This window comes from Typopeltis vanoorti, chromosome 18, assembly GCF_054136105.1.
Source record: "Typopeltis vanoorti isolate ZY-2024b chromosome 18, IOZ_Tvanoo_1.0, whole genome shotgun sequence".
NCBI classification, from domain to species: Eukaryota; Metazoa; Arthropoda; class Arachnida; order Uropygi; family Thelyphonidae; genus Typopeltis; species Typopeltis vanoorti.
Window position 1 is genome coordinate 28,816,552 of NC_143566.1, and position 25,980 is coordinate 28,842,531.

At 37.7% G+C, this 25,980-nt stretch overlaps 1 protein-coding gene across 1 annotated transcript in view; it reads right to left on the bottom strand.

Annotated features, from left to right (window-relative positions):
- LOC150096574 (uncharacterized) overlaps positions 1-25,980 on the bottom strand; it is a 109,781-nt gene that overhangs the window by 32,661 nt on the left and 51,140 nt on the right. The window contains exon 3 of the mRNA XM_090408643.1: positions 19,155-19,362. Coding sequence (XP_090264769.1) covers positions 19,155-19,362 — 208 coding nt within the window. The remainder of the gene's footprint in view (positions 1-19,154; positions 19,363-25,980) is intronic.

Below are 25,980 nucleotides of genomic sequence, written 5' to 3' on the forward strand. Positions count from 1 at the left end.
TGATATGTACAAACACTACCTACACGTGATTTTTGCTATGTCTTAACATTGTATCTAGAATTTAGATTGTATTTAGATGATCTAGAATAAACAAGTGTATGACACATTTCTTTAAAAGACTAACATCACAATTAGTCAACTGGGGTTCAGACACGACTTTATACCAAAACAGCTAACATGAGACTGACAAAACTGGGGTGAGGAGCAGTAGGGAAGGGATGGCAGAAATATGCTGAATCCTGTCTCAACTTGCATTAGCATTATCATGCTGCTTAAACATGAGTATCTACCCCCCAGACATTCATGTTCAGATTTGCCTACATTGTCACAAGTCTTCAGCTTCCACAATTCTTACAGATAATAATGGACATGAAAATTTCATCATCATCATCATTATATGTATGGCCTGTTCCGGCCTTAGAAGTCATCGTTGACTTCTAAGGCCGTCATCTTAAACGTCCTCGTTTAAGAGGACGTCCTGGTTTTCTTTTTCCTAATGGTTTGTACTTTAAGGCTTGTTTTGGTAATCTTTCTGTTTTCATTCTTTGAACGTGTTCCATCCATTTATGTTTATATTTTTTAATTTTTTCAATTACTGAAATTGAAATGAAATGAAAATTTCAGTAATTGAAATGAAATGAAAAAATGAAAATTTTAATGTTTTATATAATTTCTGTTCACATGTTACTCTTTCCTTGATTAAATTATTAATATTTTTGGTCACCTCTGTGGAATCAACAAGACTCATCATGGGAGGCCCACTCAGCTAGCAACATGCCTATGGTAATGAGCTTTGAAGTTATTTACACTACCTGCATTCACAATGCACTTCTGCAATGCATTCCACTCACTATGCAAAAAATAAACACCTCTCTTCATCAGATCTTTATACAACTTCCAGGGATGGCCTCTCATTCTTCCCATCTTAACATCCACTCTTTTTATAATTCCTTCTGTATTAATCTGATAAAATCCCTTAACTAACTTGAAGGCCTCTTGATAGCCTTGATTCAAGGGATTAAGGCTATCAACACTTCCTTTGAAAGAAGGTGTTGATAGCCTTTCTGGTTTTAAAACCAGAGAGGGACCTATAACCCTCATTTACCATATTATTTTATCACTTTAGTTATCATAATCCTATTAACTTCTGAAAATGAAACAAATGAATGAATCGTTAACAAAAAGAAATTAAACTACAGACTAAAAGCAAGTTTCTCTGATTAGATATTTGAAACTTTATGTAACTCTATATAAATGTTAATTTTCTTTATGCATTTTCATATTTCCATTTGCTGTTGTCACATGGTACTTCTTGTAGAGATAGGCTGATATGTTGGTTACTTATAACTAATATTTTTCAGGAAATAACAATGTGTACTAAAATATTAATTATAATAACTTTAATTAATACTTTCCTATATTTTGGCAATGTTACATTGTCATCATCAGGGATCACAAAAACAATTATATGTGTATGCAGGTACACATATAAATAATATAATCAGCCGCAACTGCCCACTAACACTGGGCAGTTGCAGCTGAAGAAAGGCAACTAAAGTCAGGCCTAGAGTCCTAAATGGTGACCCTTATTGGGCTAGATTGGGTAATCTTGGCCATTGGGCTAAAGATCTAAGGATGAGTGCTTCAAAATTTGGGACACTCATGCACCCAAATTTCTTGAGGTTTGGAAAGATTTTCAGGGCTAAGGCAGACAGTTTAAGGCATAACCTCTCATATTTGAATTTGCTGCAGTGTAATAGTGTGGCCTTCTTCTAGTGTATCCTGTGGTGGGTGTCCACAGCATGGTCAGCAAGTGGCTTTAATGGTGGAACGAGATATATTCCTTGTGTTCAGGAATTCTGATATTGGCTATCCTGCCTGCTTAGCAGGGACCTGGTAGGTCAAGGGAATGTGGCTGTTCTTTGGTGGAGCAGATAAGGAATGCCAATTTTTTTATGTGGTCTGTAAGAAGTGGTTGTAAGGTTGTATTTCCTTAGGATTATTGACAATTTTTTGGCTGTGTGCCTGGATATATGGAATGGTGAAAGATCTTGAGTAATTTCTGCTCTGAAGGTGGGGGTTGTAGTTACAGAACTTTAATATTTTTGGGGGACTGTAGCCATTAGCTAACAAAGTGTTGAGAATATGGTCAAGTTCCAAAAAATATCAAACCCTGTAACCACAATAACCCCCCCCCCCTTCGGAGCAGAAATTGCTCAAGATCTATCACCATTCCATATATCCAGGGAACAGCCGAAAAAAATCCTAAGGAAATATAACCACTTACAGAGTACATAAAAATTGGCATCCCTTATCCATTCCACCAGAGACCAGCTACATTCCATTGATCTACTAGATCAAAAGAATGTCCATTGCAGTTGCAAACTGCCCTACTATGGCCAAACCGGCAGAACAGCCAATATCAGAATTCCTGAACACAAGGAATAAATCTGGTTCCACCATTACAGCCACTTAGGACTTGCTGACCATGCTGTGGACACCCTTCCAGCATATCCTATGATATGCTGGAAGAAGGCACACTATTACACTGCAGCAAATACAAACATGAGCGTTATGCCTTGAATTTGCCTTAGCCCTGAAAAACTTTCCCAACCTCAAGAAATTTGGGTGCATGAGTGCCCCAAATTTGGGAAGCAAATTTCAGTCTAGACCACCCAATCTAGCCCACTAAGGGACATCATTTAGGGCTCTAGGCCTGACTTTAGCTCTTTAAAAAGAATAACAACAATAGATTTCTTCTTTCTTAACCCTCATCTACACCTCACACATGGCACTGATGTGCTATAGGTTCTTGTACCTCTCATGTGTGAGATATATATAAAAATAAATAATAATAATAATAATAATAATAATAATAATAATATCATGCTTCTGAAAAAATAAAATTGTATTACCATATAAATTTTTATTATCTACTAGCAAAGTAAAATTGGTTAAAATTGAGCAAAATTTTATAAGCACTTCAAACTGCTCACCTGTTCTTTGTAAACTATGCAAAGAACTCTGCAAAGCTATGAAGGCAGTGTAATTTCATATTGAAATTACACTGCCTGCATAGAAAGTAAAAGTAAAAAAAAAAAAAAAATGTTTTTTAACATTTATTCTGCGTTAATGCTAGTGACATATAAAACCTCTCACTTTGTAATTTGATTACTTCATACCATTCAGGAGATTCTGAAAAATTTTCTTGATAAGAGGATGCCAAAAGATGCAACAAAAATATTGTACATTTTCATCACAAAAGTATTATTGTGATGAAAACGGCGGAATGGGACCAATTTTACTTTATAGCTATCTATGAAGAATATCTCTCATAAAAATTTCAACTTTTTATTTGATCTGCATATAACTTTTTTGGGGTTGAAGGGGGGGTTACTTCAAAGTAAACCATTTTTAATTTTTTTACAAACTATGAAGCAATTCATTTAAGAAAAGAAATGCACCAGACAAGGTGATTTATGACATATATATATATATTTTTTAAAAACATAGATTTAATGACTAAAAACCGAGATAAACTTATAAAGATTTTAATAAGAATAATATGACTAGTTTCGCCTTCCTCAGGTATTCTTAAAGGAAAAGAATAGTAATAAACATTGAAGTATCTAAACAAACTGGAAATTACAGGTAAAAATTGCCACACATAATGGATACATAAAAAACGTTGTATTTTTTCAAGTTGTTCTAACAGGCGTGCCATTGTTTATTGCAAGTGTGCGTGCAGGCTCACCTGAACGCCAATACTGAATAACTGCAGCATGGCTATCTGGGATGTTATAACTCAAATTGTTGTTTAAGTGGACAGGGTTCAGCAGGATTTTCCTTGATTCTACAATTTTCCTCTCAAACTCATCATCACAGCGAAAGATATTTTCTGATCTATCCCAGCAAACGGAGTGGCTTTGTTGATCAGCATTAGGATTATTTGAAAAAAGAACATGACTGGATAACGCAGTTGCATGAGATCTTTTGTAAGAGATGTCTCTCTTATGCTCTTCTATACGCTGTTCAATAGATTTGTTAGTTTGTCCAAAATAAGGGATATTGCAATCGCACCATAATTTATATACACCTGGATATTTTAGGTTGTGATGAGTAGGCTTTGGATGGCTGATTAGAGAACGGATTTTAGGAAGTGTGGTGAAGAACGTCCTGATATTATATTTTTTAAGGACTTTAGCTAATTTTTTAGAGACTGTGCTAATATATTGAATGGAGATGCTACCTTTAAAATTAATAGTTTCTGTTGTGCACTGCCTAGGAGGATCCAGAAGAAATTTCTTAATAGTTTTTTCAGAGTATCCATTTTGTTTAAAGATAAGAGTGAGGTGATTTATTTCTTTTTGTAGTTCATCTGGTTCATTCAAGAGAGAGTGTGCTCTGTGTCCTAAGGTAGATATAGTTTCAAGTTTTTGTGGTGGAAAATGATGAGAAAGATTATGCAGAAATCTATTAGTATGAGTAGGTTTTTCTGTACATAGAGATTTTTAATCTTTCAGAGCATCGTGTAAGCATGACATCCAGGAAAGCTAAGGAGTTATTATTTTCTAGATCAGCAGTAAATTTTATATTAGGATGTTGGATGTTTAGATGATGAAGAAAATCTGTGAGAGATGTGTGCCCGTGATTCCAAATAATAAAAATATCATCAAAATATCGTTTCCAAACTTTTGGTTTAAATGAGAAGGAAGATATGGCTTTTGTTTCAAAATCTTCAAGGAAGATGTTAGCTAGAACTGGGGACAAAGGATTGCCCATTGCCAGGCCTTGTTTTTGTTGGTAAACGGAGTCCTGATATCTGAAGTAACCAGAATGAATGCAATGTTTTAATAAAGTAAACATTTTTTTGATAATTTGTCCTTTAGTAATGTAAGTACCTCATCTGTAGGAACGTTAGTAAATAAAGATATAATGTCAAAACTTGCTAGAATGTCATTTTCATTGATGAGAATATCTTTTATATGCGAAACAAAATCTGTGGTGTTTTTGATGAAAGATGAAGATTTATTGGAGAAACACTTGAGGTACTTTGCTAGATATATATATGGCATATATATATATATATATATATATGCCATAAATATATATATTCCACTACATACATACATAAAGCACACAAAAAATCAGACTTGTGAACTGAACCTGGGGTAGCATAAAAAAGAAAAGACCACTCGAAACAACTAAAGTTTTTGTTGTTTCGAGTGGTCTTTTCAACACCACAGATTTTGTTTCGCATATAAAAGATATTCTCATCAATGAAAATGGCTACTATCTTCATAAAGATTGCTTTATCTAATAATGGAAGTAATAAATCACAAAAAGTGCACAGCTTGAGCATCGACATGCCAGTAAAAAAATCAGAAATTGGGCAATGAGGAAATAAGCTGTGATTAATTTTAAAACCTGCAAAAACAGTGAAAATTCTGTAGCACTGAACAAAAATGGCCAGCATAATTAACAGGATACCAGAAAAATCTAAAAAAAAAAAAAAAATTTCTTCCATCTAAAGGACAGGATAGCAAAATAACTTGCTTTTATCAAAATCAAAAACTATGCAATTTCAACACAATGATTTTTATTATCATCTCAGACCTCCAGGGAGTCATAGAAGGTGATACCTCACCCATGCTGTTATACCTTCTCTTAAACTCATTCACACTACATGCACTCACTGCTTCCACAGGTAAACTGTTCCACTGACTACTGAGAGAGAAAAAAATCTGGCTCTTACCTTTTCTTAACTGCACACAAACTTAACTTAAATGGATGCCCCTGTGTTCTCTTCCATATAATGAAAACTGTCATCAGACAATATTCTATACATCCATTCAGAAGTTAATAGACCTCTATCATATTACACCTCTTTCTACTGTTTACCAGTGTTTTAGTCCACATACTCTCAATCTCATAATCTATATCTCATAATTCCAAATATAATCTTGCAACTCTTTTGTGCATCCTTTCCATAGCTTCTTTATCCTCTCACAATTCAGGAGACCAAATCTGTGCACAGCAGTCCATGTAGCTGTATTAAGGCCTTGTAAAGAGGCAAACGACTTCCTTATCCTTACATGTCACCAGTTCATTTCAACACTGCAATTATCTTCTGGGTTATTATTATTATTATTATTATTATTATTATTCAGGCCTCCATGGAGTCAAAAGACTCATCGTGGGAGGTCCTTCCTAAGAAACACAAAGTCTATCAAGACTCATCGAGGGGAGGTCCCCCCCCCCTCAAAATCACAGTCTATCATACAACTCCTTGAACTCATTGACCGTTCTCGCTCTCACCACTCCATCAGGCAATGCATTCAATTGTTCAACCACCTTCCATGCAAAGAAACCACTCCTCACCCTCTTGCTCACAGTTTCCTTTTGTAACTTCCAGGATGGCCTCTTGTCATCACTCCTTCCCGTGGTTCAACCAAGCGAAAGAACTCCCCAGTGTCAATCGTGTAACCACCTCTCAACAGTTTAAAAGTCTCAATCATATCACCTCTCCTTCTTCTTTCTGCCAAACTCTGCAGTCCACATTCCCTCAGCCGATCCTCATAACTAACATCGTACAGTCCTGAAACCAGATTTGTTATCTGCCCTTCTACCCATTCCACAGTTAATTTATCCCCTTCAAACCCTGGGGACCAAATCTGAGAACAATAGTCCAAGTGTGGTCTGATCAGAGTCTTATACAACGGAATGATAACTGTTTCATCTCTGCAGTTCAGTGTCCTTCTCATTATTGCAGCAATCCTCTGTGTTACCTTCACCACCTTTGCAATATGTCCCCTAAATTTCAGGTTTCTATCAATCATCAATCCCAGATCTCTTGTCTCCCCTACTTCTTCCAGTATAACTCCTTCCATAGAGCATTCAGTGTCCCATCGATGTTTCCCAAACCTCAAGACCTTACATTTTGCTGCATTAAACCGACAACCCCCATTCATTTGCCCATCTATCTAGCTTATTCAAATCCTCTTGCAGGGCTGCCGCATCTGCACAATTACTAATAATCCTTTCCAGCTTTGCATCATCTGCAAACAACTGAACATCCCCATGCAGTCCACTAGCAATGTCATTGATATAAAGGTTAAACAATATAGCTCCCAGCACTGAGCCCTGTGTGACCCCACTTGTAACCCTCTGCTTCCTTGAAACTGCCCCACCATACACAACTCTCTGATACCCATCGGACAGCCAATCCTGAATCCAGTTGACCAATCTGACATCCAGACCCATGTGCTGCAACTTAAATATCAGCTTATCATGTGGCACCCTGTCAAATGCCTTTGCTAAGTCTAAGAAAATGGCAGTTTCATTGAAAACTCCAAAGGCTAGCATATTGCTAAAACAAGAGCGCCCCCTTCAAAAATCCATGTTGACTCTCACAGATAACATTACCCTCATCTGCCAAATGCTGTATACGGTCCTTCACTACTTTTTCGAAGATCTTACTAACTACTGATGACACACAAACTGGTCTATAATTAGACACTTCCAGTCTGCTACCACCCTTATGCAATGGTACTATCTTACCTTCCTTCCAGTAGCCAAACTTTCATTGAAAAGCCAGGTCAAAGGCACTGTCAGTTCCCTAGCACATTCTCTCAAAACTCGTGGTGAAATACCATCCAGTCCCAAAGCTTTATTGACATCCAGAGTTCTCAGTATCTGAAACACACTCTCCTCCTGTACCTCTAAACCTTGAACCTGCACTATCCCTCTAGCATTAAAAGTGACTCCTCCAGGATGAAATACTCTAATAAGGTGGTCATTGAACAATTCTACTATGTCCTCTGCATCAGTCACTCTATTCCCATTTTTATCTCACAATATCATTCTTCCACAGTCATTTCTCCTCCTACTGGCCACACATCTAAAAAATTCCCTAGGATTTTCTTTGGATCTTAGGGCTAATCTCCTCTCATATTCCAGTTTTGTCTTCCTTACCATACTAGTCACTTTTCTGGCCTGTGTCTTATACTCTTCATGCATCTTCTCTTCTCCTATCTCCTTATATCTCTTCCACAGACTCTTTTTCACATGCAATTCCTGTTTAATATTGTTTGTCATCCACTTTACTCCAAATTGTGTCCTCTTGTTCACTCATGATATATAACTTACCATTGCTGCTAACAAACATTCTTTCATAATTTCCCATGCATTAATGATATCCAGGTCTTCCAATGCCTCCCTCCATGAAACTTCCCCAAGTTGACGTCTTAGACTATTATAATCACCTGCCTTATAATTCCACATATGTTCCCGTCTCTTTAAGACTCCTGCATGTCTATTCATTTTCCAAGTCAAAACCATATGGTCACTCTCTCTCTCTCCAACTGGTGGGAGAGATGTCATCTCAGTTATTATCAACTTTTCAGATGCTATAACCAAATCCAAAACTCTTCAACCTCTTGTTCCCTCTATTACATGTTGCCTAAGACATTTGTCCCTCAAGAATTCTAGAAATTCCATTCCCTTATTGCTACATGCATCTTCCTCTCCCCAGTTTATACTACTGTAGTTAAAATCTCCCATAACAATCATTCTTCTTGCACTTGCCAAACTCAACTGTCTAAACAATTCCTCGTCAACACCCTCTGTACTCCTGGGTCTGTAGCAACACCCCACTAAATATCCTGTCATGCAAACCTCTACCTCACACCATATGCTTTCAAAATCATTAGTGTCACTGCCTTCCAAAGTCTCCACTCTTAGAGGACATGGGTCATCACTTATCATAAGCAGTACTCCACCACCACACTTTCCCTTCCTATCCTGCCGAAAAATGCTGTACTCAGCGACTTCTATTCCTGTTATTATATTCTCTTCTGCCAACCATGTCTCAGTGATCCCAATAATTTTTGGCCAGGCTGATGCTATCTGCGCCACCAATTCCTCTCCCTTATTCCAGATACTCCTGGCATTAGTATATATAGCATATAAATGCCATTGTTTCTATATGCAGCATTATCCTCTCTAGACTCCACTGAGCTCAGTGTTGAGTCCAGTGTTCAGTGTTCAGTCATTGAGTCCCCATACATTATACCTCTTACCATTCCCTCTCTCCTATTGTTTTTTTCCTACTCTTTTTATTTTACAATAGTTATATTTACATTTTCTTTTTTTTGCTATGTAATCTCTGACTTTCAGATTCCTATCCACCATAATGACAAAGATCCCTAGCCTCACCAGTTTCTTGTAGCATAATACTTCAATATAATATGCCGTTGGATATTTCATTCATTACTCCAAAGTGCATAACTTTATACTTATTAACATTAAGTCGAGAGCCATTATTATCCATACTTTCAGCCTATTCAAATCATGCTATACATGCTCAGTCGTATCCTTGATTGCCATTCCTGTCTTTGCATCATCAGCTAAAAGCGGAATACCTCTTGTCATATCCTTCCCAATATCAGTAATGTGCAGAGTAAACAATAGCTCAAGGACTGATCCCTGAGAACACCAGTGGTCACTTTAAATCTGATAGATACATCATCTTCATCAAATTCCTGACATATACCCTCGGAGGGGGGGGGGGGGTTACAGGATTTTATGATATTACTACATGAACAGTTACATCATTACTAACTTCCTATCAGCAATTTTTTTCCAGATTAGCCCATTATCTATCAGCATTCCAATTTATCAGATCTTAAATTTCTGTCTTAGCCTAAGGTACTTTTTACTGCATTTCCTCTGGGTCATTTTCCTGCCATCCTCAAATCTCACCTTCCCCCAGCACTATTCATCTCAATCTTCCTAACTATACACTATTTAACTCCTTTCGATGCAAGGGTGATGTCTGTGCATATATCAGCTCTGATATACCCTGCCAGAGAGCAACTAACTTAGAATCGCGTGACTTCGACCTTCTTTGGCTGAAGATATCTCTATCGCTCTCCTAATACCACCCATCACTGTGAGCTCTTTCATTTCCTCTCCTTAAAAGTTGATTTTCTCCAGTCCCACTCTCCTAACAGCGAAATCATCCACCTGAGTGATTTCAACGTCCATAATACCGATTGGCTTTCCTTTTCCAGTTATACAGATCCTGCAGGCAGAGATACTGAAACCTTTGCAGTCACTAACGACTTCACACAAATTGTTCAAAAACCGACCGGAATACCAGATAACCCAAACCACTCCCAAGCACCCTAGATCTCTTCTTTACTAATGACCCCTTCAAATATGCAGTGAATGTAGCGAGCCCCGTGGGCAATTCCGACCACAACTTAGTGCTCATCTCCTCCCCCATGTAACAAAGCTTACACAGTCACTCCCACACAAGAGTAGTTTGGCATTATAACAGTGCCAAATGGGACAGTCTCCGAGACTACTATGCTTCATTCCCATGACTAGACTATTGCTTCTGGTCTTCCAGTCCAAACATATGAACTGAACGCATCACCAAAGTGATCCTCACTGGCATGAAAACATATATTCTCCACGCTACTCAGACCTGCCGTCCCCTAACTAAACTCTGGTTCTTGAAAAAATGTGCCAATGCTGTACAAATGAAAAATCAGGCATACCACAACTGGCTCAAATCAAGAACCCCATCCTCATTCAATGCCTACACTGAAGCCCGAAACAAATGCAAGAAAACTATCAATACTTCCAAAACAGATTTTGAATGGGCAAAAAGCAGGAAGCTTGCAGCCTGTCCAAATGGAAGCTGTGCCTTTTGGTCCCTTGCCAAGGCAATTGGCCATAACTTTTGCCCTACACTATTCCCACCTCTATCATACCCAGATGGCTCATTTGCAACATCACCCATAGAAAAAGCTAATCTCCTGGCATCACACTTTGCCTTCAATGCACACATAACTGACAATGGCAAATGCCCTCCAGTCATTCTAACTGCTCAATATACAATGTCCCCCCACCCCTCCCTGTAACCTTTTGCCAAAAAGACATCACAAACCTGTTGTCTAAATTAGACACAAAAAAGTCTTCTGGCCCTGATGGCATTCCTCCATTTATCCTGAAGGTCTGTGCATCGGAACTGACTCCTATCTTATGTCACCTGTACACACTCTTCTACTCCACTGGTGACTGGTGATCCCAAAACCTGGAAACTGGCCTATATTCAACCCATTCCTAAAAAGAGTGACAAATCACTGCCATCTAACTACCGCCCTATCTCACTCACTTCAGTCCTATCTAAAGTAATGGAGAAAATCATCATCATCAACTCTCAACTCTACCTTGAAGGTACCTGGCTATTAAGCGACCACTAGTACGGATTCCATCAAAGCCGTTCAACAAGAGATCTACTCTCATACATCACCCATCTCTGGACAAACGCCATGGAGAAATTCAGTGAATCTCAAGTAGTCGCACTTGATATCTCCAAAGCCTTTGACTGAGTCTGGCACAAAAGCTTAATAAGCAAACTCCCATCATTTGGACTGCTTCAGGACTTCTGCAGATGGATTGCCAGCTTCCTGTCTGGACGTATACTATGTGTGATGGTAGACGGCTCCCTATCCTCTCACCATCCAACTAATGCTGGAGTTCCACAAGGTTTAGTTTTCTCACCGACCCTCTTCCTTCTATATATCAACGACCTACTTCAGTTGACCTCTAACCCAATACACAGTTTTGCAGATGACAGCACATTACATTCCTCCCTTTCATTTGACAAACCCTACTCTACACAACCCTCAACCCACAGATCATCAACCACCACTGCCCTTAATTCTGACCTCCAAGCCATCTGCCAATGGGACTCAGATAACCTCTTCAACTTCAACGCCAGTAAAACCCAGTTCTGTCTTATTTTTCACAAAAAAGAACCATTTTCCCCACCATTGTTTTCGATAACACTCAAATTCTCAGACAAGATGAAATTTCTTTGCTCGGAATTACCTTGCCATCAAGCCTCTCCTAGCATAAACACATCACAACCATTGCATCCTCAGCTTCCAAAAAACTAGGTTTTCTCTTTCACTCAAGACATTACTTCCCCTCTAAACAGCTGTTAACACTATACAAGTCACAAATCTGCCCAGCTCTCGAATACTGCTCTCACATCTGGGAGTGGGGCTCCAAAACGCTCCCTCAAAATGCTTGACTCAATACAGAGGAGAGCAATTAGACTAACAAATGACCCATCTCTCACCAACTCACTCCTCCCACTTTCACATAGACGCTTGGTCACTGCATTCTGTATATTCCATAAATATTCGAGGGCGCTAGTGTCCTTGGTAAATGTGGCGGTCGAGTTTAGCTAGTCTAGAAAACGTGTTTTTAAAGTTAAATATAGTGTGGCTTTTTGTCACAAATTGTGCTGCAATTGTGCATCGGTTAGAAACAAGTGACCATCAGTGGTATTATTGTTTAGAACTGTGTTGTATATATTGTGTTTTCACTGCCGTTTGTTTCACTATATCAACGTGTAAAGATGGCGTCCAACAAGAAACGTACGTCAGTGGCGCGCAGAACTTCTACTACTACACGAAAGGCTGGCTCAGCGTTAGATTTTTCGCAATGGATGCGTTGCGGAAACTGCTATATGTATGCACCGAAAAATGTGAAGGATCTGTGGTCGGTCTGGCAAAATGAGAAGAAAGAAAATGTCGACGTATGTGAGAAGTGTCGGGATAGGCTGGAGCGTTTAGGAATGGAAGCTGACATCGGGACCGTAGCGGAAGAACTTCGGCGGGAGTTTATGAAAATGAAAAATGACCTTCATCTTCTTCATGAGGAAGTGGAAGTGATCGGTAAGGAGATACTGGAAGTTAAAGCTGAGTTTAATGTGTTAAACAGAGAAATTAGGACTATAGAGATTACTTTAGCTGAAGTAACTAGAACAGGATTACATATGGGTGAGTCTTTGGTGAATGATTCAGTAATAAATAGTATGGGAGTGATTGGGAGTCAACATAATAAAACCACAAGTGGCCTAGAAGAAATGAGATGTAGTGAGAGTGGGGGGGTAAGTAATAGAGAGTTGAGTAATGAAGCTGGGAGAGTCATGCTGAATAGTGTAGAGAATGAGGCCATGAGTGTGGACTTGAATGAAGTTAAGAGTGGTAAAATATATGGTGATTCTATGATTAAGGGTATGGAGAGTGGTATGCATGAGGAGTGCTTGGCTGATGGGACAATAGAAAGAGTGGCTTTAGCAATAAAGAGAGGGCACGAAACAGACAAGATGATAGTTATGGTGGGTACGAATGACTTGAGAGGTAGTATAAATCGGGTAGGAAAAGATTTAAGAACATTATTAGATATTGTGAAGAGGAAAAGTGTCAATGGGAGAATAGTGTGTGTGCTGCCTCGTTTTGACAATTACGAGTTAAGTAGACGAGCAATGATAATGAATGATATAGTTGCAAGAATGTGCAGAAAAAGAGGTCTGGAGTTTGTTGATGTTTGGAGTGTGTTTGAAGGGAAAAGGCAGTTGTATGCTAGAGATGGTCTGCATCTTAACATGGAAGGACATAAGCGATTGAAGAAGTTATTGTTTTCTGAACAGGTTGAAGTTATTGGGCAGGGAAACTAATATTGAAAAGGCTGAGTGTAAGAGAGAGAAACTTTAGCACTGATTGTGTATTTATTGATCCTTATAGGCAGAATAAATTGCAGAAGAGAGGGGATAAAAATCGGCATAGGACTACGGTAGTTAGTGACTTATATATCAGTTCTAAAGCCGGTACAAGATCTAGAGGGAATCTGCAATTTTTGTATACCAATGCTAGAAGCATTCGAAATAAGAGAGAAGAATTTTTGGCATTAGTCAGTGAAATTTCACCAAAAGTTGTAGGCATTAGTGAAACTTGGCTGTCAGCAGAAGATGTGGTCACTGGAATTGAATGTGATGGGTACAGTATTTTCAGGGAGGATAGAGAAGATAGAACAGGAGGAGGAGTACTGTTGATGATAGCTGATGTGTTGCAGCCAAAGAAAGTAGTATATCATGATGATAGACATGTAAATGAGAGTTCATTTGAGGCAGTCTGGTGCGAAATAGTGACCAACTCAACCAAATATACAGTTGGATGCTGCTATAGGCCAGGGAGTATGGGGGGAGATATTGAATTCATGCATCAGCAACTTAGTGCAATGAGTGAAGGCTTAGTGATTATTATGGGGGATTTTAATTAGGGTGATATCAATTGGAAGGAGGAAATATCACGTAGCAAAAAGGAAATGGAGTTCATACATCTTCTACGAGATAATTACTTGAAACAGCACGTAACTGAAGGGACACGTGGTGTGAGAGTGTTGGACCTGGTTATTGGTTCAGAGGTTATATGCATAAGTAAGGTGTCCTCGTTACCTCCAGTTGGTGAAAGCGATCATGTGGTATTGACTTGGGAGGTTGCAAAATCTGTGGATTTTTCTATTAAGAAGGGGTATGTACGGAACTACAGGTTAGGCAATTATAACAAGCTTCGGAGTGAGCTTGCAGCCATCCCATGGCAGAACATATTGCAAGGGAAAGATGTTAGCAGTGCTTGGGATAAAATCAGCGAGTATCTGAGGAAAGCAATATCAGATTGTGTCCCCATGGTCAGGAGGTCAAACAAGGCAGGCATTAGATGGATGAGCAGTAGTATCAAGCTTGAACTGCAAAAAAAGAAAATGTTATGGAGAATTTACAAGGAGAAGGGCGATCAGAACACCCATGAGCAGTACAAGGCTCAAGCTAGGAAGGTTACCAGCATAGTAAGAAAAGCTAAATCAGATTATGAGAAGACCTTAGCCAAAGAGATCAAGGGTAATCCCAAAGAGTTCTTCCGCTATGTGGCAAGTAAGAGGAAGAATGACTTCGGAAGGATAACCTTAGTGGGTGCTGATGGTATTGAGGTGACAAAATCAGATGTAATAGTCGAGTTACTGAGTGATCACTTCTCAAAAGTCTATCACCGAAGTGAGGATATCTCTATACCTATAGCAATACCTAATGTGAGAATTGAAGCTAAAGAATCAGAAGTATTAAATATATTGCAAAACTTAAAGGCAAACACTGCGGTAGGCTTAGATGGAATATCAGCTCGGGTGTTGCGTGAATGTGCAAATGAATTGTCAACCCCTCTTACCTGGATATTTAATTTAAGTTTGAACTCTGGTATGGTCCCTAGGGAGTGGAAGTTAGGCAAAGTGGTTCCTTTGCATAAGGGTGGCTCTAAAACTGCGGTATTGAATTACAGACCGATCACCATCTCAGGAGTAGTGGTAAAAGTATTGGAAAAGTTGGTTAAAGACAAAATTCAAGAATGGGTGGATCAGGATATGATACTCTATAGAGGCCAACATGGTTTTATTAAAGGTAGATCCTGCCTTAGCAATCTATTAACTATTCATAATAGAATAACATCAGAGTTGGACAAAGGAACTGGCTACACAGTGGTACTTCTGGATTTTGCTAAGGCTTTTGACAGGATACCCCATAGAACACTGTTACGCAAATTGGAGCAGATGGGAATGGATATTAAATTGGTGATATGGATCGGAGAATGGCTCAGGGAGAGATACCATAAGGTGGTGTATGGAGGAGCCGAGTCCAGAATGAGGCAGGTGACCAGTGGTGTGCCTCAGGGCTCTGTGCTTGGGCCAATGTTGTTTAATTTGTATATAAATGATATAGGAAACGGCTTAAAGGGAGATATTCAGTTGTTTGCTGATGATGCAAAGTTGTGTAGTGCAATAAAAAATCAAGCTGATGTTGAAAGTTTGCAGGAGGATTTAAATAAGCTGGTAAAATGGGCAAAAGAAAATGGATGTCAGTTCAATGTGGAAAAGTGTAAAGTCATGCATTTTGGGATTAAAAGATTACCAGCTGTGTACTACATCGATGGAAAGGTACTCCAAGAGATTGATGAGGCTAGGGACTTAGGGGTATTGGTAGATAGGGAGCTGAAGTTCAGAGGACACATTGCTAAGGTGTCCAAGATTGCACATAGGATTACTTGGTTGTTGAGGAACACACTGACATCCAGAGATAAGGATGTTATTATTCCCCTTTATAAAGCATTGATACTTCCACATTTGGATTACTGTGCTCAGGTCTGGTCACCTGGATTCCTTGGAGATGAGGAGGCTGTGGAGAGGGTTCAGAGAAGAGTGACCAAGTTGGTGAGTGATATAAAAAATGCTCCCTACATTGATAGATTGAGAGCTTGTGGATTGCAGAGGTTGGTTGATAGGCGAAGAAGAGGGGATATGATAGAAACATTCAAATTACTAAAAGGTTTTTATAGGATTGATGCAGGGGAAATGTTTCAGCTGTGTGATAGTGATGGAAGAACAAGAGGTCATCTCTGGAAATTAAAGAAGAGTGTGGTTAACAAAGGTGTCAGAACAAGGTTTTTTGCCTGGAGGGTGGTGAATGAGTGGAATTCATTGCCTGACTTTGTTGTGAGCTCTTCATCTGTAAATGAATTCAAGAAGACATATGACAGATATTGTTTTGCTAGTTTGGGTCTCCCGCGATGAGTCTGCTGACTCCATGGAGATACCCGTAATAATAATAATAATAATAATTTCCATGGGAAATGTTCATCTGAAACAGCATCAATAATTCCCCCACCCTGCACTAAGTCCATTGGAACACGTACAGCTGCCGCCCAACATCCTTTCACAGTACACCTCGAAACCCACAGAACAAGTTTCTTTTCCTCCTCATTCATCCCTGCTACTGCAGTACTGTGGAACAGACTTACCCCAGACGTATTTCCCAAGGAATATACCATACAGGCATTCAAATCAAATGTAAACAAGTTTGTCCTTTCGCAACCTACCACCCATATACAGTACTAATGTACTATAAGTTATAGATTGACCAGCCAACCTCCTATATATGGGCCCAACATTAAAAAAAAAAAAGAAGAAAAAAAAAATCATGGCAAAGAACACTTGTTTAGTTAATATTTCCTCTTCCATTTTGTTTAAGTGGGCATACCACCTCAGATAAGCTCTGGTAACACACTCCTGAATGTCAAAGTCTTTCCTAATATCCTCATTTTTAATATGATATTGCAATTGATGCCACCTGTTTGCTCCCCTAATCTTTTTCATGACTCTCATATCTGCAGTCTACAGTCTTTGATCAAGAGTTTTATTTCTAACACAGCTCTCAGATCCATAAATTAAAATATAACATAAGTTAATATACTGCTTTGTATACAGCTGTTTAGTGTTTTGACTAATCTCTCTCTTATTCCACATAAATTTATTCAAATGACTTCCTACCATACCAGCTTTGCCAATTCTGCTGTCTATTTCCAAATTTAATTTGCCATCTTCACTAAAAATTGTGCCTAAATAGCTGAAATGTTTTACTTGTATGTTCCCTATTTAGGAAGCAGTTGATGTTTTCAATGTTTCTGCTCATTTTCATTGTCTTTGTTTTTTTAAAGAGCTAAGATTAACATCTCTTGATATCAGATTTAATACCACTTTCCTTCTTAATGTCCATACAGTTGATGAATAACAGTAGATAACCTCCCACCACCACCACCACCACCACCCCTCTCAACAATATGACATTATTAAAACAAATTGAGCCCCACAAGCTTTGTTCCAGTGGAACCTCCCTTTCAACTGAACTCAACCACATACACAACAGCTTCCTTTCCAATGGCTACAGCGATTATAGGATTAAAAAAAGAATCAGTTCCTCCCCTCATTCCCCAGTCATCTCTTCAGAAATGCCATCACCATACCCTACATCCGTGGCACATCAGAAAAAATAGCCAGGTCCTTAAAAAAGTACAACCTTCACACAGCTAAGTCCCACCATAAACTTACTACCCTTATCTGTTCCACCAAATATCAGCTCCCTCCTCTCTCAGTGCCTGGAGTATATAGAGTATCCTGTTCCTGAAAGCTAGCTTACAGGAACAGGATAACCTTTGGACAGACAGGCAGATCAGCAATCATCGGGATAGAAGAACACAAACCATACTGTACATCTGCAATCACGACTATGGTCAATTTGGCCTTGCAGACCATGTTTTGAATACAACCTACAGGAACTCCTGGAGAAAAACCAACATGCTCCACCATAGTAGATTCAAAAACGAAAGACTGTTTTTAGAATCTGTGTCGGCACTCAGAAATCAACTGAATTTAAATAAATAGGGTGCATAAAACTTCCCAAAATTTAGAAAACAATTATCAGAGATCCCTCTTTACATCCTAGGCCACCTGAAAACGCCCATTGAGGGTACACCACCTAGATATGACTTTAGTTTCACTCATTTTTTTTTACTTATTGTATTTGTGTGTCATTTCAAAAGTTATTTGTAATCCCTGAAGATGTCTCAGTGACTGACATGAAATACTGGAAGCATTAAAATTAGTTTTAATCCTTTCCCAGTGCTGTAAATATTCCATTAAACCTCCAACATGATGTCCACTTTAGCCCCATCATATGGACCCTCCCCCTTCTCCTGTCGATTCTGTCCTCCTTAAAAATACCATATCTTTACACTCACCCCAGTTACATCTGACTCTGATAGCCATGTTTCACTAATGCTAAAGCAACAAATTCAACCCCTTTGTTCTTGTAACCCCTGGCATTTGTGTACAGACATAACAAGTTACCACCTGGCTTTTTCTTATACTTATAGATGTAAGTAAGCAATACAATCTTTTTCTCAGAAAAAAACACCATTGAGTATGCTAGCATGCAATGAGAAGCATTTTGGAAACTAAATACCTCAATGTGATAGAAATAAATTTGCTTTTTTTATTTTTAATATTTCAATTACAAATTGCAGTTGTGACTATTGACAAGTATTTTATGTGTATTGTCAAGTCATGATTTTCTTTGAAAACCTGATATGTGCAGCCTTAGTAAAGTTTTTAAAGCAGTAAAAAAAAAAAAAATTAATGTGCACTACAAACAGATGTTATATGAAGAAATATGTTTTTGAAACATTCATATTAGAGCAGTGGATTTCAATGATTTACTTTTTAAATAAGCACTACAAAGAAAATGAATTAAAAAAAACTTCATAATTAAAGGTACATTAACAACCAACAATCAACTGTATTGAAAGCCTTCTTATAATTATGAAGACAAAAAAAGAAAAAAAAACTGGCTTAGTGCTATAACATAACTACTTTGTAAATGAAATTCTAGGAGAAAAATGGATTTTCCTTACCAGCATCACACCATCTACCTTTAGTTGTTGGATTCTCTTTAAATCTGAATTTCTGAATATCAGCTATTGCTTCACAAAAAAAACCAACGCCAAACATTACAGTTCCAGCTATATCCAGGTAAGTCATAGGAGGCGGTGCAAATGGTATAGTTTTCCTTGGAGAATTTATAAATATTACTGGTAAACTCACTGTATATACCCAAACAGCCTTTAAAAATAAAATGAACAAAACTTTAATTCACTTGAAAATTTTATTTTTAATTCTTATTATTATTAACAAACCTAAATAGAGTCAAACTCATTGTGAAAAGTCTCAGTCTACAAAAAACTTAATTATCATAATAAACATTAAACTCATTCATACTCATGGCATTAACAAATATCATCATTGATACCTTAACTGGCATCGATGATACCACTCAGCTGAATTCCTGAGAACACACACAATTAACAAAAATAATACAATAGCCTTAGTTGCTTTAGCGATAATTTTAAACATCACACGCATTCACAACACACTTCAGCAATACATTCCACTCGCATACCATTCTGAATAATAAAAAAAAAATCTACTATTCACTTCCATATTCACCATGTCTCTAGGTAACTTTTAAGGATGGTTCCTTGTTCTCCTCTTCCCTCTGTCCACTGTAATGATAATCCTCTTTTGTTATTTAAATGAAGGTGATATTAAATCCCACATTATTTCAAAGCTGAATAAGAAACTCAAAGATCGGAATCAAAGAGCTTCATGTCGAATATAGTAAACTATAAAAATTTTGGCAGACTGTAGCATAAGCTAAAGCGCATAGTCCAATACTAGGGCAACTCATTGCAAAGGTGGGTAAAGTTCTAATCACTATTCTTAGTATTACCCATAATGTAAAACACATCTCCTAGGAGATGTATGATGTTATGCATTATGGTGGAAGGTCACTACCCAGACTGGTTTCGACCCTTATTGAGGTCTCATCAATGAGTAGGTAGACCAGGTAATACTGAAGTTATAGCGAAAAGAACTCATATACTTTGCTATCGAGTTGTCAAAAAAGGTGCACCCATAAATTACTTAAATAAAAGAGCCAATAGGCTTCACTTCAGCGATGTAACATTATTTAAATGAAGGGGATATTAAATCCCACATTATTTCCGAGTAGTGACCTTCCACAATAATGTATAACATCATACATCTCCTAGGAGATGTGTTTTACATTAGGGGTAATACTAAGAATAGTGATCAGAACTTTACTCACCTTTTCAATGAGTTGCCCTAGTGTTGGACTATGTGCTTTAGCTTATGCTACAATCTGCCGAAATTTTTATAGTTTATTTACTATATTCGACATGAAACTCTTTGATTCCAATCATTGAGTTTCTTATTCGGCTTTGAAATAATGTGGGATTTAATATCCCCCTTCATTTAAATAATGTTACATCGCCGAAGTGAAGCCTATTGGCTCTTTTATTTAAGTAATCCTCTTTTGTATTATTCTAGTAAAACTCCCTCATCACTATACCTCTTTTCTACCTGCCTGTCCAGCAAATTCACATTTTCTCAAACACTTCCTATAACCAACATACCAAAAATCCTAATATTACTTTTGGTACTGAATTCTCTGAAGAGTTCTTCATCATAATGGAAACCAAATCCACACAACAGTCCAGGGGTAGCCTGATTACTGCTTAATATCCAGTAGTACACCCACCTCCTTATTACAGTAGTAATGGGTTATGTGGATCATTTTAACTCTTGTAATGTGCCATTTGAACTTAGGGCATTTGTCATCCATGATCCTAAACTTTTGTGCCTTTGCACTAGCACTTCATGTGCAGTGGCAGTACTTTGTCTTTTCTCCTCCATATTGCCAAATTCATTTAACAACCAGGACAAGAGCACAGTGAACTCATTTGCGCATTACCTATATATGACAATATATAATCTAACCCTGCAGTCTTAGTAACATCTAGCCTACTCAACATCTCATACATCTCTGGTTCATTCACTTCTAGTCTCTGCAGTATTTGCCTTCCTTCCAAGTATTGCACAGCATCATTCGCACCAGTATGAAATACGCTGATAAAATGTTCATTGAATACTTCACATGCAATTTTTTTTTCTCACACTTTAATAGAGGATGAAAACAAAAATATAATTTCTTATTAAGAATAATTTGCTCATTACATAATCCAGTTATATTCTCCACAGAGGTGCTTCTTTGCCAATATCACCTTTTAGGAGAAGACTACAATCAACTCTTCTGCACATCACCTAGAATAAGCAACAATTCATGGGCATTACCTTCCTCAAATTATTCTTTTCATGCTCACCATACAGTTTAAGAACTCCCTTGGATTACCTGACTGCTCAATTTACTGTCATATTTTTTTCCTTACCATGCCTTAGCCTGCATTTTATATTATTATTATTATTATTACTACTACTACTATGGGTATCTCCATGGGGTCAGTAGACTCATCGCGGGAGACCCAAACTATCAAAACAATATCTATCATATCTCTTCTTGAATTCATTTACAGACGAAGAACTCACAACTGAGTCGGGCAATGCATTCCACTCATTCACCACCCTCTAGGCGAAAAACCTCGTTCTCACACCCTTGTTAACCACACTTTTCCTTAATTTCCAGGGATGACCTCTTTTCTTCCATCACTATCACACAGCTGAAACATTTTCCCTGCACCAATCTTATAAAAACCTTTTAGTAATTTAAATGTTTCTATCATACCCCCTCTTCTCTGCCTATCAACTAACCTCTGCAATCCACAAGCTCTCAATCTATCAATGTAGGGAGCATTTGTTATATCACTCACCAACTTAGTCGCTCTCCTCTGAACCCTCTCCACAACCACATATATGTCACATATCTGATTCTTATCTAGTATCTTATCTATCACTCTTCCAAAACAACTTTTTTTTCCATGATGTTGTCTAATTTTACTATTCAGACATTTCATTTATACCTTCCTTAAAATATTATGTGTGGGACTACCAGACAAGTGATTATGGGAAAATTCCACATTCAACTTTTATAAGTATTATTATTATTATTATTATCATCATCTGAGACCTCCAGGAAGTCAAGGACTCATTGCTGAAGGCTATAAATCACCCAAACCAGCTCTCATTACCTTCCCTTAAATTCACACACCAGATGCACTTACTACCTCTAAAGGCAAACTATTCCACTCACTGCTCTGCAAGAGAAACGGCTAGCCCTTACCCCTTTCTTGACTGTGAACAAGACTTCCATGGATGCCCCTGTGTTCTCTCCCCACCTTCCATATAATGAAAAATTTCATCAGATGATATAAGCGCCTCTGTAGCGCAATTGGAAGAACGACGGTTGCACCCTTTGAATGGAAAAGGCCTAAGTTCGATTCTCATCATGACAGGAGAAATCTTTATATGGATTTTTTTCGATTGAAGGTGAAGCTGATCTCATATGGAGATAGCAGAGTTTTTCTCCCGGAAACTCAGCTTTATCATCTTGCATACAGAAAAATTGGCCCTTCAGAACACATGCAATTTACAGACAAAAAATACTAGTGGTGGTGGTGGTGGTGAGCAGTAGATGGCATTGATGTAGATGATGATGACGGCAGTAGAGGTTTGATATAGTGGTGGAGAAGGAGAGTTGCAGAGTAGGTGTCCTTCCTCAATGAGGCTTGGGACTCCTTGGAGGTATCACAAAATAATAATAATAATAATAAAATAATAATATCCTATAACACTAATTCAAAAGTTTATAGACCTCTATCATATCTCCTACTTTCTCCTGTTAACCAGAGTCTGTAATCCACATACTCTCAATCTGTCCTTATAACCTAAATCCCATAATCTGGATATAATCTTTGTAATTCTTCTTTGCACTCTTTCCACAGCTTTTTTATCCTCTTGGTATCCAGGAGACCAAATCAGAACACAATAATCCAGGTGTGGTCTTATCAAATTCTTATAAAGAGGCAAAATGACTTCTTTATTCTTAGATGTCAAGGTTCACTTCAACATCGCAATTATCCTCTGATAATTGTGATGTTGAAATAATTGCGATGATATGTGACCTCTGAACTTCAATCAAAGATCACATAGCAAACAAAAATTTCTATCCACCAATACGTCAAGATCCCTTGTCTCCTCAGCTTCTTGTAGCATAACCCCGCTAATATAATATGCCCCTGGAAATCTCAATAGCCTTTCAAGTGTAAAGTGTATAGCTTTATGCTTACTAACATTAAACTGAAGCCATTTTCGTTTGTCCAAATTTCCAGCCTATTCAAATCATTTTGTAAATGCTGAATATCAGTAGCATCCTTGATTTCCCTGTCTATCTTTGCATCATCAGCAAACAATTGCACATCTGATGTTAGACCCTGCTTGATGTCATTAATGTAAAAATTGAACAATAATTCCCCAAAGGCAGAACCTCGAGATACACCACTGGTCAACTTAAATATGACAGATCTTCAACTACTGTATACCACTTTTTGATATCTGTCTGTCAACCATCCACTGATTCAAGTCAAGAGTTTATATTCCAATCCCATATTCTCCACACGAAAGGCTGTTTATGCAACAGCCTTTCGTGTGGTATCCTATCAAATGCCTTAGAAAAATCCAACATTATCATAGTGTATCCATTCCCTTTATTCAACTTGGCTGTAACATTGTTATAAAATATGAACAAATTGCTAAAGCATGACTTCCTTTAGTAAACCCATGCTGTTCCTTGCAGAGTATAGCTCTACCCATTTCTGTAAGCGAGTTCTTACCAATTTCTCTATAATCTTCACCACCATAACAAAGATACTGATAGGTCGGCAGTTAAACAAATCAGTTTTTGTACCACCCTTGTACAATGGAACTATCATAATTCCTTCCATTCCTGTGGTATCATTCCTGAGCTGAGACTCAAGTTATACAAACATGTGAAAGGTCTAGCCAATTTAGATGAACGTTCCTTTAGCAAACGGGCTGATATTCCATCTGCCTCTATTGTGGAATGTGAAATGATAAAAAAAAAGAGGTTCACAGAGTATGTGAGTTAGTTAATACACTTCAGATATGTACATCAAGAGTCAGGTGAAAAAATCAATTCCCATGCTCTATCAACTTTTTTTTTTTTTTTTTTCTACTAGCAGCTCACCCATAATTCTATGAAGTTCCCACATCTGGTAGTTCCACAAAATCTTTTAGACTGAAATCTTCACAACTTACTTCCTACTGACTTACCTTTGTCAAGTACCTCATAACTGTTGTCACAACGATACAAAATTAATAACGGAAAAAAACTCACATACAAAGATTATTTAATAGTGTAATTTTCGCCTGTGTGTCACAGGCATCTTCAGTACATTAAGCTCAAATTAAACAATAACTGACAATTCCAAAATGCACCACCTGGTGTAAGATAACTAAAAAGGTCAATAACTTTCCTAAAAATAAAAATAAATAAAAATGAAAAAATAATAATAAAAAAAAAATCAATACAATAAAAAGTTAGGAATTAATAAATTTAGTTTAATCCTTTATCCAAGTGTGAGCAAACAAAGTTTGCACCTGAAAGTATCTTCAGGACTGGGGTAAGGTGGTACAACACCAGTACACTCCTTGCAAAGGTGGAGCAAGCTACCAACACTCCTATCTCAGTATCTTCCATAATGCAAAACACATCTCCTTGTGGATATGTCTAATGTTATGCATTAAGGGAAGGGCCACAACCCAGACTAGTTTCGACCTTTATTGAGGTCTCTTCAGTGGTGGCCAGGCCCAAGTGGAGATACCAGGCAGAAGCATTAGCAGGTCATCTCTACCTAATAAAGGATTAAACTAAATTTATTATACTCTAACCAAGTGAAAAATAAACTTTCAAAAAGTTAGGAAAGATTATTGTATTGATTTTTTTTTATTTATTATTATTATTATTTTTTTTATTTTTATTTTTTTTTATTTTTAGGAAAGTTATTGACCTTTTTACTTATCTTACACCAGCTACTTAGGTGGCACTTTTTGGAATTGTCAGTTATTGTTTAATTTGAGCTTAATGTACTGAAGATGCCTGTGACACACAGGCGAAAATTACACTATTAAATAATCTTTGTACGTGAGTTTTTTCCATTATTAATTTTGTATTGATATGTCTACTCATGGTATACCTCTTTTAAAACTTGTTGTCACAACAGTTATGAATGGTAGTGCTGATACAACATTCAAAACTACATTCTGTGAGGTATCACCAAATCTAACGTCACATCTTATGAAGTCTCAGTCACATGCTGCTTAAGGTAGTTATTCTTCAGAAACTCTAGAAATTCATTCTCTTTTTGTTTCCAAATGCTATACCTTCTTTCACTTGATATATCTATAATTATAAATTGGAGAGAGGAAGATGCATGTACCAATAGTGGAATGGAATTTCTAGAATTCTTGAGGGACAAATGTCTTAGGCAACATGTAACAGAGGGAACAAGAGGTTCAAGAGTTTTAGATTTGGTTATAGCATCAGAAGAGTTGATAATAACTGAGATGACATCTCTCCCACCTTGCTGGAGAGAGTGACCATATGGTTTTGACTTGGAAAATGAATAGACATGCAGGAGTATCAAAGAGACGGGAACTTATGTGGAATTATAATGCAGTTGATTATAATAGTCTTAGACGTCCACTTCGGGAAGTTTCATGGAGGAAGGAATTGGAAGGCCGGGATATCGTCAATGCATGGGACATTGTGAAAGAATATTTGTTAGCAGCAATGGTAAGTTGTATACCACGAGTGAAGAAGAGGACACAATTCGGAGTAAAGTGGAT